A 25,175-nucleotide genomic window follows, 5' to 3' on the forward strand; every position below is an offset into this window, starting at 1 on the left:
TCAGGAGATATGCCGTTTTTAATCAATAACATACACGTTAATTGCCCGGACTGATTGATTGAACATTTTATTAACATTGCAGAATGGGTACAATACAGTACAGCTCAATACACACAATTGTTAAGGGGATGCAGACCAGAGAAAGACTTTCGTCTTGTTTACATCAGGGTCCCCCATTTTCTATTCATCATAACATATATGACACACACACGACACACAGATAGACAGTACTGGTACATCTAGACATTTATGACATACCAGATCTACAAATATACAGTACTGTTTATGAGTACAAAAAGTCTAAAAAGAGTATATACATTTGAGGGGGAAGAAACTGTACATTGGTGGGGGGGTAACTACATTGGAGGGGGTTGGTTTAGGACATTTACAGGGGCCAGTTTCGAATTGCAGTCTCCCATAGGTGCTCTTTGAGAGAGGTTTTGAAAGTGGGTAGGACGTTTAGTTTAATTGTCAGTGGAATTCTGTTCCCCCCCAATAGATTCATAAACTAGCGTGTTGATCTCGAGCCAAATGACTTTGTCTCACTAAATAAAATGAAATGTAGGGAAAGTAGACATCGTAAAATCATTTTGCAACCACCTATTTGTTTTATTTGATATCCATATGGTTGGGACTGTCTGTTTAGTTAGTTAGCTCATTGAATCGAGTATCTTGTTAATTAATAGTCAACCTACTGACCGTGTGTAAATTACCACATTATTAAAAGCAATATAGTTGAACTGCAATCATGTATTGTGTATTTAAAAAAAAATATATATATATATTATATTTCCACCACTCAGTAGGCTACATGCTAAAATATCTTTGAGGGGAAACAAACGAGAAACCTCCATCTCCGATTTCACTTCACTTTGAATTGGAGGAAGGCGTCAGTCAGTGGGTATGTTTACTATCATGTACACATCATGTATGGAGGGTGGAGTCAGTGGGTATGTTTACTATCATGTACACATCATGTATGGAGGGTGGAGTCAGTGGGTATGTTTACTATCATGTACACATCATGTATGGAGGGTGGAGTCAGTGGGTATGTTTACTATCATGTATGGAGGGTGGAGTCAGTGGGTATGTTTACTATCATGTATGGGGGGTGGAGTCAGTGGGTATGTTTACTATAATGTACATCATGTATGGGGGGTGGAGTCAGTGGGTATGTTTACTATCATGTATATATAATATATATACATTATCTACTTTTCTTTACAACAGTTATATATAACGACAATAAAATACAGTAAGGGGAAACATATACATTATCTACTTTTCTTTACAACAGTTATATATAACGACAATAAAATACAGTAAGGGGAAACATACATTATCTACTTTTCTTTACAACAGTTATATATAACGTCAATAAAATACAGTAAGGGGAAACATACATTATCTACTTTTCTTTACAACAGTTATATATAACGACAATAAAATACAGTAAGGGGAAACATACATTATCTACTTTTCTTTACAACAGTTATATATAACGTCAATAAAATACAGTAAGGGGAAACATATACATTATCTACTTTTCTTTACAACAGTTATTGTAAGGGCAACATAACAAGAAAAGATGCCAGTGAGGGAATACTGGGTGAAGCTCTTTCCAACGCGTGATGCTTGTTGATAATAAAATGATGTCTTCTCCTTGAGTACTTTTGAGAGTTTTTATTCTTACTTGCAGTGTGGACAAATATAAGCATATAAAATAAACCCAAAAAGTGACTCAATATAACTGAAAACAAAACAAACGAGCACGGTAAAAAGATAGTGTGGCTTCCCTGTGATAATTACCCAATTCCCTCCCGCTGCACACCTGTGAACACATACATATAGACTGCACCTGAGCGCACATGAGCCCCGCCTCCTGTGCCCACTGCCAGCTAATTGGTCAACACTTTCATTCATACATTATCTACTTTTCTTTACAACAGTTATATATAACGTCAATAAAATACAGTAAGGGGAAACATACATTATCTACTTTTCTTTACAACAGTTATATATAACGACAATAAAATACAGTAAGGGGAAACATATACATTATCTACTTTTCTTTACAACAGTTATATATAACGTCAATAAAATACAGTAAGGGGAAACATACATTATCTACTTTTCTTTACAACAGTTATATATAACGTCAATAAAATACAGTAAGGGGAAACATATACATTATCTACTTTTCTTTACAACAGTTATATATAACGTCAATAAAATACAGTAAGAGGCGGTTAGGTGGCCGAGCGGAGATTGCGTTCGTCACCAGCCCCGGAGCTGTGAGCTGGATTCGCCTGTTTGAATCCAGCTCACAGCTCCGGCGTTGTCACCAGCTTGGCTGGCCGTCTGCACTAATACAATTGGCTGTATTAGAGAGGGTGGGAGAAGCTGGCGGGGTGGGTCCGGGTCGTTGTAAACAGCGATTCCTACAGTTCGGTCGGGGCGCCTGCTAAGCGCGGATAGGACTCGAGGGGGATAGTGTGGTCCTCCCACACGCTACGCCCTCTCGATGAGAATCCGCGCTGCCAGGTGAAAAGAAGCGGTGATTGGCTGGACGTGTGTCGGAGGAAGCATGTGGTAGCCTCCACTCTCCCAGATGATCTGACTGTGGGGGGTAAGTGCGCAGCGACCAGGAAGGGACTAGGAATTGGCATACGACTAACATTGGGATGGGAGAAAATCGGAGGAAAATGGAGGGAGAAAAAAAAAAAAAAAAAAAAAAAAAAATACAGTAAGGGGAAACATATACAGTATCTTCTTCTTCTTCTTTTGAATTTCCGGCAGTGTAGACGCATCGTGGCGTATTACTGCCCTCCGCAATTATTTTGATGGGCTCTTCTTCTTCTTTTCCCGCAGTCTACTGGAATCCGTCATCCCCTGGCCTACATTGTCCATTGGAGTGCAGCTAATGCTGCTACTTCCTGTCTGACACATAACATACCGGTATTATCTACTTTTCTTTACAACAGTTATATATAACATCAATAAAATACAGTAAGGGGAAACATACATCATCTATAGGGATGTCCGATATTATCGGCCTACCGATATTATTTTTTTTACATTTCTATAACCTTTATTTACTCAGGCAAGCAAGTAAGAACAAATTCTGATTTTATTTATTGTCAAAAGTATGCATAATGTTGTGTTAATTCCACAACAAGAGATATGTAATGTTAATTACCTGAAATTATTCCGTTTTTTGGGGGGGGAAACCCTACATATATCGGTATCGGTTGATATCGGTTGATATCGGTATCGGAAATTAAGAGTTGGACAATATCGGTATATCGGTATCGGTAAAAAAGCCAATATCGAGCATCCCTAATTATCTACTTTTCCGGGCATGTATGGAGGGTGCCGGTTTGACTGCCCAGGTGATTTCACTTCAACCAGAGGCGGCGTCGCAGGTGTGATGAGACCAAACTGATCCAGGACCTGTGTATCGGTGTGATGAGACCAAACTGATCCAGGACCTGTGTATCTGTGTGATGAGACCAAACTGATCCAGGACCTGTGTATCGGTGTGATGAGACCAAACTGATCCAGGACCTGTGTATCGGTGTGATGAGACCAAACTGATCCAGGACCTGTGTATCTGTGTGATGAGACCAAACTGATCCAGGACCCTGTGTATCGGTGTGATGAGACCAAACTGATCCAGGACCTGTGTATCGGTGTGATGAGACCAAACTGATCCAGGACCTGTGTATCGGTGTGATGAGACCAAACTGATCCAGGACCTGTGTATCGGTGTGATGAGACCAAACTGATCCAGGACCTGTGTATCGGTGTGATGAGACCAAACTGATCCAGGACCTGTGTATCGGTGTGATGAGACCAAACTGATCCAGGACCTGTGTATCGGTGTGATGAGACCAAACTGATCCAGGACCCTGTGTATCGGTGTGATGAGACCAAACTGATCCAGGACCTGTGTATCGGTGTGATGAGACCAAACTGATCCAGGACCTGTGTATCGGTGTGATGAGACCAAACTGATCCAGGACCTGTGTATCGGTGTGATGAGACCAAACTGATCCAGGACCCTGTGTATCGGTGTGATGAGACCAAACTGATCCAGGACCTGTGTATCGTGTGATGAGACCAAACTGATCCAGGACCTGTGTATCGGTGTGATGAGACCAAACTGATCCAGGACCTGTGTATCGGTGTGATGAGACCAAACTGATCCAGGACCTGTGTATCGGTGTGATGAGACCAAACTGATCCAGGACCTGTGTATCGGTGTGATGAGACCAAACTGATCCAGGACCTGTGTATCGGTGTGATGAGACCAAACTGATCCAGGACCTGTGTATCGGTGTGATGAGACCAAACTGATCCAGGACCTGTGTATCGGTGTGATGAGACCAAACTGATCCAGGACCTGTGTATCGGTGTGATGAGACCAAACTGATCCAGGACCCTGTGTATCTGTGTGATGAGACCAAACTGATCCAGGACCTGTGTATCGGTGTGATGAGACCAAACTGATCCAGGACCTGTGTATCTGTGTGATGAGACCAAACTGATCCAGGACCCTGTGTATCGGTGTGATGAGACCAAACTGATCCAGGACCTGTGTATCTGTGTGATGAGACCAAACTGATCCAGGACCCTGTGTATCTGTGTGATGAGACCAAACTGATCCAGGACCTGTGTATCGGTGTGATGAGACCAAACTGATCCAGGACCCTGTGTATCGGTGTGATGAGACCCCAAAGGGAGGTGTGATTTTTTTTCGTAGCCGCAGTTTGCGGAGACTCTCTCTGATTGGCCACTGACGTTTCTGGTCATGTGACATGTGCGCCCAATCGCGTGACGCCTGTTTCTTTGCCAATTTCCGCCTCGAACAGCCTGCAAACTACCTGCAAACTACCTAAGTAACCTAACGCGCCTAGTTTATCACTGGTTAAGCTTAGGCGACTCTTTCGAAGTTGGTTACGGTTAGAGTTTGGAATCAGGGCTGGTGTTCTATCGCCCTGCTCTAAGACAAACTCTAACCTTAACCAACTTCGAAAGAGGGCCTAAGCTTAACCGGTGTGGAAACAGGCGTCACATGATTGGGCGCACATGTCACATGACCAGAGACGTCAGTGGCCAATAAGAGAGCGTCTCCGCAAACTGCGGCTACGAAAAAAGATCACGCCAAAGGGAGGGGCAGGTCACGTGACGCCGCTACCTGTCTCCGGTGTGCGGAAGGTAATGGAGGAGGAGGAGCAGGTGGAGCAGGTGGAGCAGGTGGATAACAAACACAAACAAGGTAGGAACATGTCTTTATTAATCTGACGCTATCACTTCGATACGGTGTCAGGAGATATGCCGTTTTTAATCAACAACATGCAATACACGCGTTAATTAAATGTTTCGTTTAATTGTCAGTGGAATTCTGGGCCCCCCAATAGATCGATAAACTAGCGCGTTGATCTCGAGCCAAATGGCCTCGACTCACTGAGGAATAGTAGCCCCTTCCGTGACTGTGCTGCACCGAGTGAATCACAGTCACTTGCTCCTCAATGGGAAACCAACCTATGTTGACCATGAAGGACTGGTTCTGACCGAACCGTTCGTTCTACAAGAATCACAGAGATGTTACACAGGCACTCACGGTTGCACGAGGGGTTCAGACAGAGATACGGGACGGTTTGAAAGCTCGGCGTTGCTAATAAACATTTTAAATATGTTTTATAAACTCGTCAACACGGCTCAAAACGGCATTATTTCTGGCGTTGGCTGCCTGGTGCGCCTGCGCTGTGATCACAGCGCATGCGCATCATGCACCCAACGCCGGAAATAATGCAGTGTTGACCAGTTTATAAAAAAATATTAATGTTTATTAGCAACGCCGAGCTTTCAAACCGTCCCGTATCTCTGTCTGAAACCCTTGTGCAACTCTGAGTGCCTGTGTAAAGTCTCTGTGATTCTTGTATAACGAACGGTTCGGTCAGAACCAGTCCTTCATGGTCAACATACGTTGGTTTCCTATTAAGGAGCAAGTTGATTGATTGATTGATTGAAAACTTTATTAACAGATTGCAGAATGGGTACAATACAGTACAGCTCAATACACACAATTGTTAAGGGGATGCAGACCAGAGAAAGACTTTCGTCTTGTTTACACCAGGGTCCCCCATTTTCAATTCATCAGGACATATATGACATACATGACATACAGATAGTCAGTACTGCTACATCTATACATTTATGACATACCAGATTTGCAAATACAGTACTGTTTGTGATACAGAAGGAGTTAAGAAAAGGGAGTATATACATTTGACGTAGAAACTGTACATTGGAGGAGGTTGGGTGGGGGGGGGTTGGGTACACTGGGATATTGACAACCATACTGGGTAATTTACATTGGAGGTGGTTGGGGGGGGGGGGGGCACACTGTATAAACAAGCAAAACTGTACATTGAGGGGGGGGGGGGGGAGACTCTGTACAAACAAACAAAATTGAACATTGGACTATTGACAAAACCATACTAGGTAAATGACTGTACATTGGAGGGGGTTGGGTTAGGATATTTACAGGGGCCAGTGTTGAATTGCAGTCTCCCGTAGGTGTCTCTTGAGAGAGGTTTTGAAAGTGGGTAGTGATCCACATTCCTTTACAGCTTTGGGTAGGGCGTTCCACATTGATGTGGCATAATTGCGAAACGTGTTTAGTCCCTTATTTGAGCCGAATCTGGGTTTAACATGATTTGTGGAGCTCCCTCTGGTGTTGTGATCGTGGTATTCACTGACCTTTGGGAAGTATTTTGCCATGTACATGGGTACCTTGGTCGTGTAGTGTATCTTGTAGACCAGGCCCATTGCAAGTTGCTGTACTCTGTCATCTACTCTAAGCCATCCTAGGTTGTCAAAGTGGGCAGGGGTGAGGTGGGTTCTAGGAGTAAGGTCAAGCAGTAGTCTGACCAGTTTGTTTTGAGATGTTTGTAATTTTGTTTTTAGCGCCTTTGAGGTGCTTTGGTACCATGAGGTGCAAGCATAGTCGTAGTACCCCTGAATGAGTGCTCCTGCCAGAGTCTTCAGGGTATTCTTGTTTACCAGAGAGGAGATCCGGTACAAGAATCGAGTTCGTTGGTTGACTTTTTTTATTACATTGGATGCCATTTTGTCACAGGAGAGATTAGCCTCTAGGATGGAACCCAGGTAGGTAATTTCATCTTTCCTTGTGACAATATTGTCACCCACTGTAACTGAGAAGCCGTCGGTCTTGCTGAGTTTGTTATTTGAACCGAAGAGAATGGACTCTGTTTTGCCCATGTGTAATGATAGTTTGTTATCAGCGAGCCATATGCAGATTCTGCCTAGTTCCGAGCTGAGGGTTTTTTCAACCTGTAACTTGTTCTTGTCAGAGACCAGCAGGGCTGAGTCGTCCGCAAACAGGAACAAGTTGCAGTGACTGTGGACTCACTCGGTGCAGCACAGTCAAATGAGGAATGTAGGGTATTATGGGATGTAGACATTGGAGAGATTATTTTGCAACCACTGTCTATTTTAGTTTTATTATTTGATATATTATCCATATAACCCTCTATGTATATTGCGTACTCTTGCGTGAATATCCATAATGTTACGGGTTACACCTGGGGTCCTCAACCATCTCATGCCATTAATTAACCCCCCAAATAACAAAAAAAAAATTATAAAAGACACACTTCTGAAAGCATTTGGCTTACGATCCCATGAAGAAATCTTATTTCGGAAGCAGACTAATAACCAGGATAATCGTTGACTCATTTGATTAAGGAATCATACAAAAACTAGTTCCCTCGACATATAGGCCTATAGGGTTTTGTCATAATGGATTCGTCAAGGATTTGAAAATGTTACACTAACTAACCACAATGGCTGAGAGTCACACAGTTACTTCTTCATTCCAGGCGAGTTCAGCCGTCTAAACAGTAAACACACTGACTCAACTCGACACCTGGAGTCCAGCCGTCTAAACACACTGACTCAACTCAACACCTGGAGTCCAGCCGTCTAAACAGTAAACACACTGACTCAACTCGACACCTGGAGTCCAGCCGTCTAAACAGTAAACACACTGACTCAACTCGACACCTGGAGTCCAGCCGTCTAAACAGTAAACACACTGACTCAACTCGACACCTGGAGTCCAGCCGTCTAAACAGTAAACACACTGACTCAACTCGACACCTGGAGTCCAGCCGTTTAAACAGTAAACACACTGACTCAACTCGACACCTGGAGTCCAGCCGTCTAAACAGTAAACACACTGACTCAACTCGACACCTGGAGTCCAGCCGTCTAAACAGTAAACACACTGACTCAACTCGACACCTGGAGTCCAGCCGTCTAAACAGTAAACACACTGACTCAACTCAACACCTGGAGTCCAGCCGTCTAAACAGTAAACACACTGACTCAACTCAACACCTGGAGTCCAGCCGTCTAAACAGTAAACACACTGACTCAACTCGACACCTGGAGTCCAGCCGTCTAAACAGTAAACACACTGACTCAACTCAACACCTGGAGTCCAGCCGTCTAAACAGTAAACACACTGACTCAACTCGACACCTGGAGTCCAGCCGTCTAAACAGTAAACACACTGACTCAACTCGACACCTGGAGTCCAGCCGTCTAAACACACTGACTCAACTCGACACCTGGAGTCCAGCCGTCTAAACAGTAAACACACTGACTCAACTCGACACCTGGAGTCCAGCCGTCTAAACAGTAAACACACTGACTCAACTCAACACCTGGAGTCCAGCCGTCTAAACAGTAAACACACTGACTCAACTCAACACCTGGAGTCCAGCCGTCTAAACAGTAAACACACTGACTCAACTCAACACCTGGAGTCCAGCCGTCTAAACACACTGACTCAACTCAACACCTGGAGTCCAGCCGTCTAAACAGTAAACACACTGACTCAACTCAACACCTGGAGTCCAGCCGTCTAAACAGTAAACACACTGACTCAACTCAACACCTGGAGTCCAGCCGTCTAAACAGTAAACACACTGACTCAACTCAAGACCTGGAGTCCAGCCGTCTAAACAGTAAACACACTGACTCAACTCAACACCTGGAGTCCAGCCGTCTAAACACACTGACTCAACTCAACACCTGGAGTCCAGCCGTCTAAACACACTGACTCAACTCAACACCTGGAGTCCAGCCGTCTAAACAGTAAACACACTGACTCAACTCGACACCTGGAGTCCAGCCGTCTAAACAGTAAACACACTGACTCAACTCGACACCTGGAGTCCAGCCGTCTAAACAGTAAACACACTGACTCAACTCGACACCTGGAGTCCAGCCGTCTAAACACACTGACTCAACTCGACACCTGGAGTCCAGCCGTCTAAACAGTAAACACACTGACTCAACTCGACACCTGGAGTCCAGCCGTCTAAACAGTAAACACACTGACTCAACTCGACACCTGGAGTCCAGCCGTCTAAACAGTAAACACACTGACTCAACTCGACACCTGGAGTCCAGCCGTCTAAACAGTAAACACACTGACTCAACTCGACACCTGGAGTCCAGCCGTCTAAACAGTAAACACACTGACTCAACTCGACACCTGGAGTCCAGCCGTCTAAACAGTAAACACACTGACTCAACTCGACACCTGGAGTCCAGCCGTCTAAACAGTAAACACACTGACTCAACTCGACACCTGGAGTCCAGCCGTCTAAACACACTGACTCAACTCGACACCTGGAGTCCAGCCGTCTAAACAGTAAACACACTGACTCAACTCGACACCTGGAGTCCAGCCGTCTAAACAGTAAACACACTGACTCAACTCGACACCTGGAGTCCAGCCGTCTAAACAGTAAACACACTGACTCAACTCGACACCTGGAGTCCAGCCGTCTAAACAGTAAACACACTGACTCAACTCGACACCTGGAGTCCAGCCGTCTAAACAGTAAACACACTGACTCAACTCGACACCTGGAGTCCAGCCGTCTAAACACACTGACTCAACTCGACACCTGGAGTCCAGCCGTCTAAACAGTAAACACACTGACTCAACTCGACACCTGGAGTCCAGCCGTCTAAACAGTAAACACACTGACTCAACTCGACACCTGGAGTCCAGCCGTCTAAACAGTAAACACACTGACTCAACTCGACACCTGGAGTCCAGCCGTCTAAACAGTAAACACACTGACTCAACTCGACACCTGGAGTCCAGCCGTCTAAACACACTGACTCAACTCAACACCTGGAGTCCAGCCGTCTAAACACACTGACTCAACTCAACACCTGGAGTCCAGCCGTCTAAACAGTAAACACACTGACTCAACTCAACACCTGGAGTCCAGCCGTCTAAACAGTAAACACACTGACTCAACTCAACACCTGGAGTCCAGCCGTCTAAACAGTAAACACACTGACTCAACTCAACACCTGGAGTCCAGCCGTCTAAACACACTGACTCAACTCAACACCTGGAGTCCAGCCGTCTAAACACACTGACTCAACTCAACACCTGGAGTCCAGCCGTCTAAACAGTAAACACACTGACTCAACTCGACACCTGGAGTCCAGCCGTCTAAACAGTAAACACACTGACTCAACTCGACACCTGGAGTCCAGCCGTCTAAACAGTAAACACACTGACTCAACTCGACACCTGGAGTCCAGCCGTCTAAACACACTGACTCAACTCGACACCTGGAGTCCAGCCGTCTAAACAGTAAACACACTGACTCAACTCGACACCTGGAGTCCAGCCGTCTAAACGGTAAACACACTGACTCAACTCGACACCTGGAGTCCAGCCGTCTAAACAGTAAACACACTGACTCAACTCGACACCTGGAGTCCAGCCGTCTAAACAGTAAACACACTGACTCAACTCAACACCTGGAGTCCAGCCGTCTAAACAGTAAACACACTGACTCAACTCAACACCTGGAGTCCAGCCGTCTAAACACACTGACTCAACTCAACACCTGGAGTCCAGCCGTCTAAACACACTGACTCAACTCAACACCTGGAGTCCAGCCGTCTAAACAGTAAACACACTGACTCAACTCGACACCTGGAGTCCAGCCGTCTAAACAGTAAACACACTGACTCAACTCGACACCTGGAGTCCAGCCGTCTAAACAGTAAACACACTGACTCAACTCGACACCTGGAGTCCAGCCGTCTAAACACACTGACTCAACTCAACACCTGGAGTCCAGCCGTCTAAACACACTGACTCAACTCGACACCTGGAGTCCAGCCGTCTAAACAGTAAACACACTGACTCAACTCAACACCTGGAGTCCAGCCGTCTAAACACACTGACTCAACTCAACACCTGGAGTCCAGCCGTCTAAACACACTGACTCAACTCAACACCTGGAGTCCAGCCGTCTAAACACACTGACTCAACTCGACACCTGGAGTCCAGCCGTCTAAACAGTAAACACACTGACTCAACTCGACACCTGGAGTCCAGCCGTCTAAACAGTAAACACACTGACTCAACTCGACACCTGGAGTCCAGCCGTCTAAACAGTAAACACACTGACTCAACTCAACCCCTGGACATGCAGGTGTGGCTGAGTGACCACGTGGTGTGACGGAGGTATTTCGCCCCCATCCGTTTCTCTCTTTGATTGATTGATTGAAAACGTTATTAACAGATTGCAGAATGGGTACAATACAGTACGGCTCAATACACACAATTGTTAAGAGGATCATGCAGACCAGAGAAAGACTTTCGTCTTGTTTACATCAGGGTCCCCCCCATTTTACATTCATCAGGACATTCTCTTGTTTGTGTCGATATACAGTTTAGAAGTTGCTTGCAGATTTCCTTGGCTATTGTGGTGTTACCATATATTTATTTTGGTGTGATGTTCTTTCTTAAATACGTAACTTATATTTTTTAGGTTTTACATGTTTATGTATATATAATATATGTGTGTGTGCATATACTCTTGATGAATTGAAAATGTGGGACCCTGATGTAAACGAGACGAAAGTCTTTCTCTGGTCTGCATCCCCTTAACAATTGTGTGTATTGAGCCGTACTGTATTGTACCAATTCTGCAATCTGTTAATAAAGTTTTCAATCAATCAATCAATCAATCGTATATATTACACAAAACGATATTATTTAGCAATGACTGCATATGCGATGTAGCCTACTGTCTGTGAGGTCGCATGTAGGTTTCCTCTCCGTCTTGCTGGTGCAGTGAGAGGGAATCTACCATTGTTCCATTTCTATGGTCCACACTCAGGAATCCGGGCTAGCCCCTAATTACAGACCGTTTGTATGCAATCACTGTCTCTGAACTAAGACTATCCATTTGTGTTCTTAGTTAGCCATGTTCTTCCTTCTATTCACTCGGAAAATGAATTAACATATTTGTTTGATTAGAGTGATACTCTTTTAAAATAAATGTCGGTCATACTTTTCGTAACACAATCTAAAAGAAAGCGTTTTGGCAACATGGAGTTCTTGCTGTTATCCGTTGTGCCTCGTTGTTGATGCTATGAAAAGACAGTTTGAAGCTTCTCAGGATCTCTCTCTCTCTCTCTCTCTCTGTCTCTCTGTCTCTCTGTCTCTCTGTCTCTCTGTCTCTCTCTCTCCTCTCCTCTTCTCTCTCTCTCTCTCTCTCTCTCTCTCTCTCTCTCTCTCTCTCTCTCTCTCTCTCTCTCTCTCTCTCTCTCTCTCTCTCTCTCTCTCTCTGCGTAGGACAAAGGCACAAAGAGCGTCATCATGTCTTCAGGAGGAGGTGTCCGGTGGGACCGGGACCAGGAGTTCCCCCTCTACGACCAGGTCCCGGTGGAGTCCCTGTGGCGGGACCAGGAGCCCCCCCGCTCCCTGGCTCTCAGCCTGGACCCCCTGCCCCCCCCTCCCCTGCCACAGCAGCCGGCCGTGGGGCTCCCCGACATCATCGTCTACCCCCCTAGTGGCGGGGAGGAGCGCAAGCAGCCGGACGGCGACCGCGACGACATGGACATCAAGCCCGTCCACCGCTTCATCCCGGATTCTTTCAAGAAGTTCTTCCGTAGCAACAGCGGCGGCAACCGCAGCAGCAGCGACGGCGGTGTGTCCTTCCCCCCCCCTCCGCCGCCCCCCGACTCCCCCGCCCCCTCGTCGACGCAAAAGGACCCCAACAACCAAACCACGTTGGGGGTCCGCTGCTCGCCCCCCTCGTCCCCCTCCCTCTCGGGCTCCTCCTACCGGGACCCCTTCGGCGGCTCCGGCGGCAGCTACAACTCTCGCAAGGAGCGCGACGCCCTGCTGCTGGGCGCCGAGGCCTTCGAGTCCGTGTCGGAGGCGCGCACCTACCGCTCGGCCATGACCTACATCGAGCGGGTCGAGGAGTACCACCAGCGCTACGCCTACATGAAGTCCTGGGCGGGCCTGCTGCGCATCCTGGGCTGCGTGGAGCTGCTGCTGGGCGCCGTGGTGTTCGCCTGCGTCTGCGCCTACGTGCACAAGGACAACGAGTGGTTCAACATGTACGGCTACTCCCAGCCGCAGCTCTACGGCGGGCTGGGCGGCGGCGCGGCCGCGTACGGCCAGGGCTCCTACTACACGGGCCCCAAGACGGCGTTCGTGCTGGTGATCGCCGGCCTGGTGTGGATAGTGACGGTCGTCATGCTGGTCCTCGGCATCACCATGGTCTATCGCACCATCCTGCTGGACTCCTCCTGGTGGCCCCTGACGGAGTGTGTGATCAACCTGGTCCTGGGGACGCTCTACATGGCGGCGGGCACGCTGTACGTGCGGGACACCACCCGCGGCGGGCTGTGCAGCATGCCCGTCTTCAACAACGGCGTGAACGGGGCGTTCTGTCGCGCCGAGGCGGGCCAGAACGCGGCCATCACCTTCCTCTTTGTTAACATGATTTGTTACCTCATTGGCACCGGGGTGTGTCTGAAGCTGTGGAGGCACGAGGCGGCACGGCTCAGGAGAGAGGGGCTGGCACAAGAGGTGAAGCATGATGATGACAAACACACACACGTCGTACACACACACACACACGTCGTACACACACACACACACACACACACACACACGTCGTACACACAAACACACGTCGTACACACACATGTCGTACACACACACACACACGTCGTACACACACATGTCGTACACACACGCGTCGTACACACACACACGTCGTACACACACACACGTCGTACACACACATGTCGTACACACACGCGTCGTACACACACACACACACACGTCGTACACACACACATCGTACACACACACACACACAAACACACACACGTCGTACACACACACACCAAGCGTTAAACTCAACCAGTTCAGAGTACTACAGCTTACTGATGTGGGCTTTAAATCAATCACTTCAATGTCTGACTTGATGGTTGAGATGTTGAGTATTCGGCCATTGTGGTCTTCGCTGAATAAGTAATTTCGAATGCTCCTTTTCCATGCTGATTAATGAGCTGATTCAAATCAAACGCTCATTGCGGAGAGTGTTCCAGAGGGTAGGAGTAGCTGTAGCGGCGCTGAAGGCTCTGTCCCCAACAGTGAGCAGTCTGGTGTGGGGAAGGATGAGCAGTCTGGTGTGGGGAAGGATGAGCAGTCTGGTGTGGGGAAGGATGAGCAGTCTGGTGTGGGGAAGGATGAGGAGTCTGGTGTGGGGAAGGATGAGCAGTCTGGTGTGGGGAAGGATGAGGAGTCTGGTGTGGGGAAGGATGAGGAGTCTGGTGTGGGGAAGGATGAGGAGTCTGGTGTGGGGAAGGATGAGGAGTCTGGTGTGGGGAAGGATGAGGAGTCTGGTGTGGGGAAGGATGAGGAGTCTGGTGTGGGGAAGGATGAGGAGTCAGGTGTGGGGAAGGATGAGGAGTCAGGTGTGGGGAAGGATGAGGAGTCTGGTGTGGGGAAGGATGAGGAGTCTGGTGTGGGGAAGGATGAGGAGTCTGGTGTGGGGAAGGATGAGGAGTCTGGTGTGGGGAAGGATGAGGAGTCAGGTGTGGGGAAGGATGAGGAGTCTGGTGTGGGGAAGGATGAGGAGTCTGATGTGGGGAAGGATGAGGAGTCTGGTGTGGGGAAGGATGAGGACGGTAGAGATGTTACAGAAGCGTGGACGAGGGTCTCTGCAACGGAGTCACTGAGTGAGTGAGAGCTGGAGCCTGGAAATGCTCTTGAGGTGGAGAAAAAGGTGGTTTGATGATAGATTTGATGTGTGACTCGAATGAAAGATTGGAGTCCTGAGTCTTACACCCAGAGGAAGGACAGATGGAGCAGCCATCAACCGACGGCACCATGGAAGCAACCTTCCGAGGCCTTGGATGCCACAAACCATGAACTCTGTTTTGTTGCTATTGTGGAGTTTGAGTGCGTTTTGATGTCGTCCAGTTTTTTACGTCATGGAGGCAGTTGATGAGAGACTGGGGTGGGAGGTGGGTGGAGGGTTTTTAGATTTGAAGTAGAGTTGGGTGTGACATCGGCGTAACAGTGAAATCTAAGGCTGTGGCGGTGGATGACCTGACCGAGGGGACGGATGTAGATAATAAATAGCAGGAGGCCAAGCACAGAGCCTTGGGGAGTTGATGGGGCCAGAGGTGGATGTGGAGTCCCCAATGATTTGAAACATAACCTGGCTAAAGGTTGATTTTATATTGACATTTTTATTTGATTAATTGCCCAGCCCTACTAAAACGATGGAAATGAAAGTTTACAAATTTGCCAATTACAGACAAAAATCACAAAGATTGTAAAACTATTTTCTATTTCTATTTCTTTAGCTGAGGTCAGCCCTCATCGCTTAATCTTTTACATTTCTGCTTTTATTTCTTCTCAGATGAAAACGATTGGATCATCAATACCTCTCTCTGTGGTGAGTGTCATGACTAACATATCAATACCTCTCTGTGGTAAGTGTCATGGCTAACATATCAATACCTTTCTGTGGTAAGTGTCATGGCTAACATATCAATACCTCTCTGTGGTGAGTGTCATGGCTAACATATCAATACCTCTCTGTGGTGAGTGTCATGGCTAACATATCAACACCTCTCTCTGGTGAGTGTCATGGCTAACATATCAATACCTCTCTCTGGTGAGTGTCATGGCTAACATATCAATACCTCTCTCTCTGGTGAGTGTCATGACTAACATATCAATACCTCTCTCTGTGGTGAGTGTCATGGCTAACATATCAATACCTCTCTCTCTGGTGAGTGTCATGGCTAACATACCAATACCTCTCTCTCTGGTGAGTGTCATGGCTAACATATCAATACCTCTCTCTCTGGTGAGTGTCATGGCTAACATATCAATACCTCTCTCTCTGGTGAGTGTCATGGCTAACATATCAATACCTCTCTGTGGTGAGTGTCATGGCTAACATATCAATACCTCTCTCTCTGGTCAGTGTCATGGCTAACATATAAATACCTCTCTGTGGTGAGTGTCATGGCTAACATATCAATACCTCTCTCTCTGGTGAGTGTCATGACTAACATATCAATACCTCTCTCTCTGGTGAGTGTCATGACTAACATATCAATACCTCTCTGTGGTGAGTGTCATGGCTAACATATCAATACCTCTCTCTGTGGTGAGTGTCATGGCTAACATATCAATACCTCTCTCTCTGGTGAGTGTCATGACTAACATATCAATACCTCTCTCTGGTGAGTGTCATGGCTAACATATCAATACCTCTCTCTCTGGTGAGTGTCATGGCTAACATATCAATACCTCTCTCTCTGGTGAGTGTCATGACTAACATATCAATACCTCTCTCTCTGTGGTGAGTGTCATGACTAACATATCAATACCTCTCTGTGGTGAGTGTCATGGCTAACATATCAATACCTCTCTCTGTGGTGAGTGTCATGGCTAACATATCAATACCTCTCTGGTGAGTGTCATGGCTAACATATCAATACCTCTCTGGTGAGTGTCATGGCTAACATATCAATACCTCTCTGTGGTGAGTGGCATGGCTAACATATCAATACCTCTCTGGTGAGTGTCATGGCTAACATATCAATACCTCTCTGTGGTGAGTGTCATGGCTAACATATCAATACCTCTCTGTGGTGAGTGTCATGGCTAACATATCAATACCTCTCTGTGGTGAGTGTCATGGCTAACATATCAATACCTCTCTGTGGTGAGTGTCATGACTAACATATCAATACCTCTCTCTCTGTGGTAAGTGTCATGACTAACATATCAATACCTCTCTCTGTGGTGAGTGTCATGGCTAACATATCAATACCTCTCTCTCTGGTGAGTGTGATGGCTAACATATCAATACCTCTCTCTCTGGTGAGTGTCATGGCTAACATATCAATACCTCTCTCTGTGGTAAGTGTCATGGCTAACATATCAATACCTCTCTCTGTGGTGAGTGTCATGGCTAACATATCAATACCTCTCTCTGTGGTAAGTGTCATGGCTAACATCGTGCTCAACAGACCTGCTAATAACTCCTATGGAAAATGCCTCATTAAAAAAATATAAATAAAATAGACCAACCCAGTGGTTCTCAATCCCACTTGATTCCATGGCACTTAAAGGATAATAACTCACAAGGCACACAAATAGATTTTAGTCTTTTAATACTGTGTGTAATAGGGAGGTGTAGTCTGACGTCACTGGTTGTTCCACCCGTATAGGGATTTATCATAGGGAAAATGGATTATCGGCTATTGTAACAATTCTGCCGCATGAACATTGGCAAGCTTTCCATTTTTGCACAAAATGAGTTCCATTCTACCACTAACATGATTGTTTAAGCATTTTTGGTTGAAACAAAGGTAGTTATAAGGTTTTTAATTTGTCGTAAAAAAAGAACTACAATTACCACTAGGCAGCCTGTTGTTCAGTACGCAGCGCTATTGGTCTGTTAGGCTGTCGCCTGATCCCCGTCACTCGGTGCATCATAGTCACGAAAAGGGGCTACCACGATGGCTAACTAACGTTAACGTTACAAGCTCAAACACCTTATAACTACTACTACTGTCGTGTCCATAAGTTCCCTGGCAGAATACTTTGTTTGTGAGGACAAAGGTATACAAAGAGGAGAGAACCATTTTAAATCGGGGCATGTTAGGAGTTTCGGGATAGCCGGCTAGCAAGCTAGCTAGCTACTAACGTTATAAACTATACACAATATGTACAAGGACACAATGATTTACATTAGTATTTACAGTGATTTAATATGCAGCGAAATAACGTTATACGATTTAAATTATAAATACAAATATGGTAACGTGGTGTTGGCTTTTACAAATAGTGGTTAGCTTTAGAGATAAATGACTATGATCACGGAGCACTAGTGTTGGGTGAAACAGATACTAGCCACAGATTCAGGGTCAGTTATTTTCCCATTGTACGAATTGTTAAGCTTATGGAATGTAAGGGAAATCTGATCCTAGGTCTGTGACTAGTAGGCAGGAGGCTACGCTGTGGTGACGTCAGTCGGCAGCGCCAAATAGCCGTGTAGTTTCCCAGCGAACGAAAACATAAACGTTGTTATTTTGCTACCTTTATGATTAATTGCGAATATTTTCATGTTGAGCTATAGATTGTGGAAAAATACGCACAGAAAGGTACACCATGCCAACGTTAATGCTTTATTTATCTAAAATTAGCCGATTTAGAAATGGTCAATGGGGAAATACATTGCATTCCACAGAGGGTGGAACAGGAAAAAACGAAAATGACGTGACCACTACACCTCCCTATACTATCAGAAACATAGAATGATCACACCAGAGGAGAGATCAAAATGTGAGTCGCTGGTGGCCAAGGTGCAAAATCTGATTCACTTTGATTGGGAAAAAAAGGCAGATGTCATTATATTTTAATGAAGAAAATGTACACATTTTTGTTTGACGTAGAGTTTCTTTACATTTGAGCAAAGTTCTCCAATCATACTTAAAATGACTAAAAGACACACCAGCTGAGAACCACTGTACTCACCATGTATTATACTGTTGTATAATTGAATATATTTAGACTGTTTCATATATTTACATTGTGTTGTATAATTTCATATATCTTGCCTTTTATCTTTATAGTATACATATGTAGTGGGTGCTATGGACATAATTCACCATTAGATTGTTTTGATGTATTGATGGGGCACTGTCACTTTAATGAGGTTGGTTGGGGGTTGGGCTTAGAGAAGACGCGCTGGTGGAATGTCATTCATAAAATGTTTTTGGTGACGCGGAGCTGACAGAGTTTAGCACGACATAGATCTGACAGCTGTCACTTGTGCTAAGAAGATAATAAATGACACACTACCTACTTGGTGTGGTTGCAAGATAGAAATTGTGCGTCTCTCCTTTCCGACGATTTCTACAGTGGTGACCCTGTTATACGTTTTGAAGACGCTTCCGCGGCAACATGTCTACGAACGCAGTTTCACTGAAATTACCTGAGTTCTGGGAGTCGTCAGCCTCGGCATGGTTTGCGCAAACGGAGGCACAGTTCGAGCTGCGTGAGATTACCTCGGATACAACAAGATATTATTATGTGGTGTCAGCCCTGGGAAGTTCGACAGCCAGCAGAGTGGTGAGCCTCCTAAAGAACCCTCCGGCTCGAGATAAATATCTCACGATCAAGTCTCATCTGTTAAAGACATTCGAACTTTCCGATACCGAGCGGGCCAGCCGATTGTTTTCTTTGCAAGGGCTCGGTGATAGCAAGCCATCGGAGCTCATGGATAGGATGCTGGATTTATTGGGAGAGCACAAGCCTGATTTCCTTTTCATGCAACTTTTCCTGCGTCAGCTGCCTTCTCCGGTTCGGGCCGCTCTGGCCAACACCACTATAGACGATTGCCGCGCTCTGGCCGAGGAGGCTGATAAGTTTTTTTTGGCTGGTCAACAGCACTGTGCAGCGGCAGTTTTCCCAACCCAAGCCTTTGTTTCGCCGCCGGGAGACTGGAACTTCACCGCAGCAGCGACAGCCCCTCGCCAGCAGCGTGACGCGAACGCGGGGCTGTGTTATTACCATGCACGGTTTGGACCTAAAGCCAAGCAGTGCCGCCCGCCGTGCAGCTTCAGTGGGCCGGGAAATGCCCGGGCCGGCGCTCGTTAGTGGCCATGAGCGTCGGTCAGGCTGGCAGGCTACTGTTTGTCCAGGACACCATCTCCGGGCGGCGTTTCATGTGCGACACGGGCGCGCAGAGGAGCGTCTTGCCGGCTTCTAGAGTGGACATCCTATCCGGCGGACACGGACCCCCCATGGAGGCCGCCAACGGCACCCCCATCCGCACATACGGCACCAGGTATGTCGAAATGTGTTTTAGTGGCCAACGGTTTGGCTGGGACTTTATCACAGCTAATGTAGCCGTCCCTCTTCTAGGCGCTGATTTTTTGTGTGATTATGGACTGTTAGTGGATGTTAAAAATTGCCGCTTAATTGATGCCATTACATTCTGCTCTTATGCTGGTGCGCTTGGGGGTGCAGACTCCATCAGACTCTCTAGCATGCTCTCCGCCGCAGATGAGTTTCAACACCTTCTCGCCGAGTTCCCGTGCCTCACGCGGCCCACGTTCTCATCATCTACAGCCAAGCATGGAGTGGAACATCATATCGCCACGACCGGCCCTCCAGTCTATGCCCGGGCTCGGCGCCTCGACCCGGTCAAGCTCAGCATTGCCAAGGCAGAGTTCGAGAACATGGAACGCCTCGGCATTGTCCGTCGCTCCGACAGCCCATGGGCCTCCCCTCTCCACATTGTCCCCAAGCCGGGAGGCGGGTGGCGCCCGTGTGGGGATTACCGCCGGCTCAACGATGCTACGACGCCGGACCGGTACCCAGTCCCGCACATTCAGGACTTTTCTGCCCGCCTTTCAGGGAAATTAATGTTTTCCAAGGTGGACCTTGTGCGTGGGTATCATCAGGTGCCCGTCCAACCGCTGGATGTCCCCAAAACAGCAGTCATAACTCCATTTGGACTATTTGAATTTCTGCGCATGCCATTCGGCCTCAAAAACGCTGCACAGACGTTCCAGCGCCTTATGGACTCTGTGCTACGAGACTTGGATTTTATTTTTGTATACTTGGATGATATCCTCATAGCCAGCGCCTCTAAGGCTGAGCACATGTCCCACCTCAGGATGCTTTTTGAGCGGCTAAATGAGCATGGACTGATAATCAACCCGGCCAAATGCCAGTTTGGGCGGTTGACCATTGACTTCCTGGGGCACAGAGTCACTAAAGAGGGAGCGGTCCCTCTTCCCATGAAGGTGGAAGCGGTGATGAATTTTCCCCGGCCGCCCACGGTTAGGTCACTGCAGGAGTTTCTCGGAATGATCAACTTTTATCACCGCTTTATTCCCCAGGCGGCTCGGATTATGCGGCCGTTGTATGAGGCCCTTAGGGGTAAAGCGCCAAAACATGCGGTCGACTGGTCTGCTGAGAGAGACAAAGCTTTTCTGGATGCCAAGGCTGCCCTAGCCAACGCCACCATGCTGGCACATCCTTCCTTTAAGGCCCCAATCTCCATCACCACCGACGCCTCAGATTTTGCCGTGGGCGCAGTGTTTGAACAGTGGGTAGGCGGGGCTTGCCAGCCGCTCGCTTTTTTCAGCCGCCAGTTAAGCCCCAGCGAGCGGAGGTATAGCACCTTCGATCGGGAGCTCCTCGGCCTCTACCTTGCCATCCGCCATTTTCGTTTCCTGCTGGAGGCCCGCCAGTTCACGGCCTTCGTGGATCACAAGCCGCTGACGTTCGCCATGGCCAAGGTGTCTGAGCCATGGTCCGCCCGTCAACAGCGACAGCTCTCATATGTCTCAGAGTTCACTACTGACATTCAACATGTGGCAGGTAAAGCAAACCTTGTCGCAGACTGCCTCTCCCGGGCTGTAGTGGGCGCCATCCACTTGGGGCTGGATTACACCGGTATGGCGGCGGACCAGGCTACCGACCCTGAAGTGCAGGATTTCAGGTCAGCCACCTCAAGCCTGCGGTTAGAGGATGTGGTTTTTGACAGCGCTGGCACCACACTCCTGTGTGATGTCTCTATGGGACAGGCCCGCCCCATCGTTCCCACAGGATGGAGGCGGCGTGTTTATGACGCTGTTCACGGCCTCTCCCACCCGGGAAAGAAACCTACGCAGAGGCTAGTGTCCGCCAAGTTTGTCTGGCCTGGGCTTAGAAAAGATGTAAGAGACTGGGCTGACTCCTGTTTGGAGTGCCAGCGCGCTAAAGTGTACCGTCACACCAAGGCCCCCCTGCAGCACTTCCCTGTACCTGAAAGGAGGTTCGACCACGTGAACGTTGACCTAGTGGGCCCCCTGCCCCCCTCACACGGCTTCAGTTACCTCTTTACTATGGTGGACAGGACTACCCGTTGGCCAGAGGCAGTTCCACTGTCAGGCACGACGTCCGCCGAGGTGGCCAGAGCCTTTATTGGAACCTGGGTCGCCCGGTTTGGCACTCCAGCCGACCTCTCTTCAGACCGGGGCCCACAGTTCACGTCCGAGCTCTGGAACACTGTCGCCAAGAGCCTGGGCGTGAAGCTACACCGGACTACGTCATACCACCCACAGGCCAATGGGTTATGCGAGCGCTTTCACCGCTCAATGAAAGCAGCACTTCGGGCCAGCCTTACTGACAGCGGCTGGGTCGACCGGCTCCCGTGGGTCATGCTTGGTCTCAGGACGGCCCCCAAGGAAGACCTTCAGACCTCCTCGGCTGAGCTGGTTTACGGTCAGCCTCTGCGGGTGCCAGGGGATTTCATCCCTAACATTACTGCCCCCTGGTGTGCAGCCCAGCAGCGGACAGCACTTCTGGAGAAGGCTAAGGTATTCACGCCGGTCCCCACCTCACAGCACGGCCTTCCCCGGTCGCACGTCCCTACAAGTCTGCAGTCAGCGGGATATGTTTTCATCCGTCACGATGCCCACCGGGACCCCTTGAAACCTCCATACGACGGTCCGTTCCGTGTCCAGGAGGCTGGAGACAAGTACTTTGTGGTGGACATGGGCGGGAAGCTGGAACACATTTCCATAGACCGCCTTAAACCGGCTCATGTGGACTTGGGCAAACCTGTTGGACTGGCCCAGCCCCCACGGCGGGGACGACCCCCTACCTTGCCCAGTCTTCCGAGTAAGGCCCACGAGACCCCCTCGCCACCTATCCTGTGCCCGAGTGGCCGTAGGGCCCTTAAGGTTTTCCCTACAGCGGTGCCGGCCGCTACAGGGGTCAGGCGGAGCCGTTATGGCAGGGTTCTCCGCCCTCCTGTTCATTGACTTCTTTTGTTATGATGAATTCTGGGGGGACGTATGTAGTGGGTGCTATGGACATAATTCACCATTAGATTGTTTTGATGTATTGATGGGGCACTGTCACTTTAATGAGGTTGGTTGGGGGTTGGGCTTAGAGAAGACGCGCTGGTGGAATGTCATTCATAAAATGTTTTTGGTGACGCGGAGCTGACAGAGTTTAGCACGACATAGATCTGACAGCTGTCACTTGTGCTAAGAAGATAATAAATGACACACTACCTACTTGGTGTGGTTGCAAGATAGAAATTGTGCGTCTCTCCTTTCCGACGATTTCTACACATACATCTATTACATATCCGTCTTCAATATTAATCTGTACTGTAACAACAAGGTCATTTCCCCCCGGGGACAGTTTAGTATTATTTGACCTCACCTCACCTTACCCACCTTATCTTATCCCCCCCCCCCCCAGTTGGGTGCCAGCTCCAGGGCCTCCGATGAGACTCCTCTCCCGACCCTCCAGGGGGAGGCGATGGACGCCCAGGAGAACCACGCAGCCCCTCCCCCGACGATGATGATGATGAAGCCTGAGATCCTCCAGGGTCACATCCCCGCGGGACACATCCCCAAACCGCTCATCATCGCAGACTACGTGGCGTGAGTCCTGAGCGCCTACCTGACCCCTGACCCCCACGTGCACTCTTTAGTCCTGACTGACTCCCACCGTGCACTCTTTAGTCCTGACTGACTGACTCCCACGTGCACTCTTTAGTCCTGACTGACTGACTCCCACCGTGCACTCTTTAGTCCTGACTGACTCCCACCGTGCACTCTTTAGTCCTGACTGACTGACTCTCACCGTGCACTCTTTAGTCCTGACTGACTGACTCCCACCGTGCACTCTTTAGTCCTGACTGACTCTCACCGTGCACTCTTTAGTCCTGACTGACTCTCACCGTGCACTCTTTAGTCCTGACTGACTGACTCTCACCGTGCACTCTTTAGTCCTGACTGACTGACTCTCACCGTGCACTCTTTAGTCCTGACTGACTGACTCCCACCGTGCACTCTTTAGTCCTGACTGACTGACTCTCACCGTGCACTCTTTAGTCCTGACTGACTGACTCTCACCGTGCACTCTTTAGTCCTGACTGACTGACTCTCACCGTGCACTCTTTAGTCCTGACTGACTCTCACCGTGCACTCTTTAGTCCTGACTGACTGACTCTCACCGTGCACTCTTTAGTCCTGACTGACTCTCACCGTGCATTCTTTAGTCCTGACTGACTCCCACCGTGCACTCTTTAGTCCTGACTGACTGACTCTCACCGTGCACTCTTTAGTCCTGACTGACTGACTCTCACCGTGCACTCTTTAGTCCTGACTGACTCTCACCGTGCACTCTTTAGTCCTGACTGACTGACTCTCACCGTGCACTCTTTAGTCCTGACTGACTGACTCCCACCGTGCACTCTTTAGTCCTGACTGACTGACTCTCACCGTGCACTCTTTAGTCCTGACTGACTGACTCCCACCGTGCACTCTTTAGTCCTGACTGACTGACTCTCACCGTGCACTCTTTAGTCCTGACTGACTCTCACCGTGCATTCTTTAGTCCTGACTGAGTGACTCTCACCGTGCACTCTTTAGTCCTGACTGACTCTCACCGTGCACTCTTTAGTCCTGACTGACTCCCACCGTGCACTCTTTAGTCCTGACTGACTCCCACCGTGCACTCTTTAGTCCTGACTGACTCCCACCGTGCACTCTTTAGTCCTGACTGACTGACTCTCACCGTGCACTCTTTAGTCCTGACTGACTGACTCCCACCGTGCACTCTTTAGTCCTGACTGACTCCCACCGTGCACTCTTTAGTCCTGACTGACTGACTCTCACCGTGCACTCTTTAGTCCTGACTGACTGACTCTCACCGTGCACTCTTTAGTCCTGACTGACTG

At 48.1% G+C, this 25,175-nt stretch overlaps 1 protein-coding gene across 2 annotated transcripts in view; it reads left to right on the forward strand.

Annotated features, from left to right (window-relative positions):
* Positions 1-2,881: 2,881 nt before the first annotated feature.
* The window catches only part of marveld2b (MARVEL domain containing 2b), a 37,223-nt gene continuing 14,929 nt past the window's right edge, over positions 2,882-25,175 (forward strand). Inside the window, exons 1-4 of one of the 2 annotated variants that reach the window (XM_084312571.1) lie at positions 2,882-2,958; positions 12,722-13,969; positions 15,819-15,854; positions 23,690-23,874. In XM_084312571.1, the coding sequence (XP_084168697.1) occupies positions 12,746-13,969; positions 15,819-15,854; positions 23,690-23,874 (1,445 nt within the window). In that variant the 5' untranslated portion in view covers positions 2,882-2,958; positions 12,722-12,745. Of the gene's footprint in view, positions 2,959-5,151; positions 5,282-12,721; positions 13,970-15,818; positions 15,855-23,689; positions 23,875-25,175 lie in introns of those variants that run through there. The other variant, XM_084312570.1, reaches the window with a different exon arrangement.

Source organism: Notolepis coatsorum (genome assembly GCF_963971535.1).
Source record: "Notolepis coatsorum genome assembly, chromosome: 1".
Classification (NCBI taxonomy): domain Eukaryota; kingdom Metazoa; phylum Chordata; class Actinopteri; order Aulopiformes; family Paralepididae; genus Notolepis; species Notolepis coatsorum.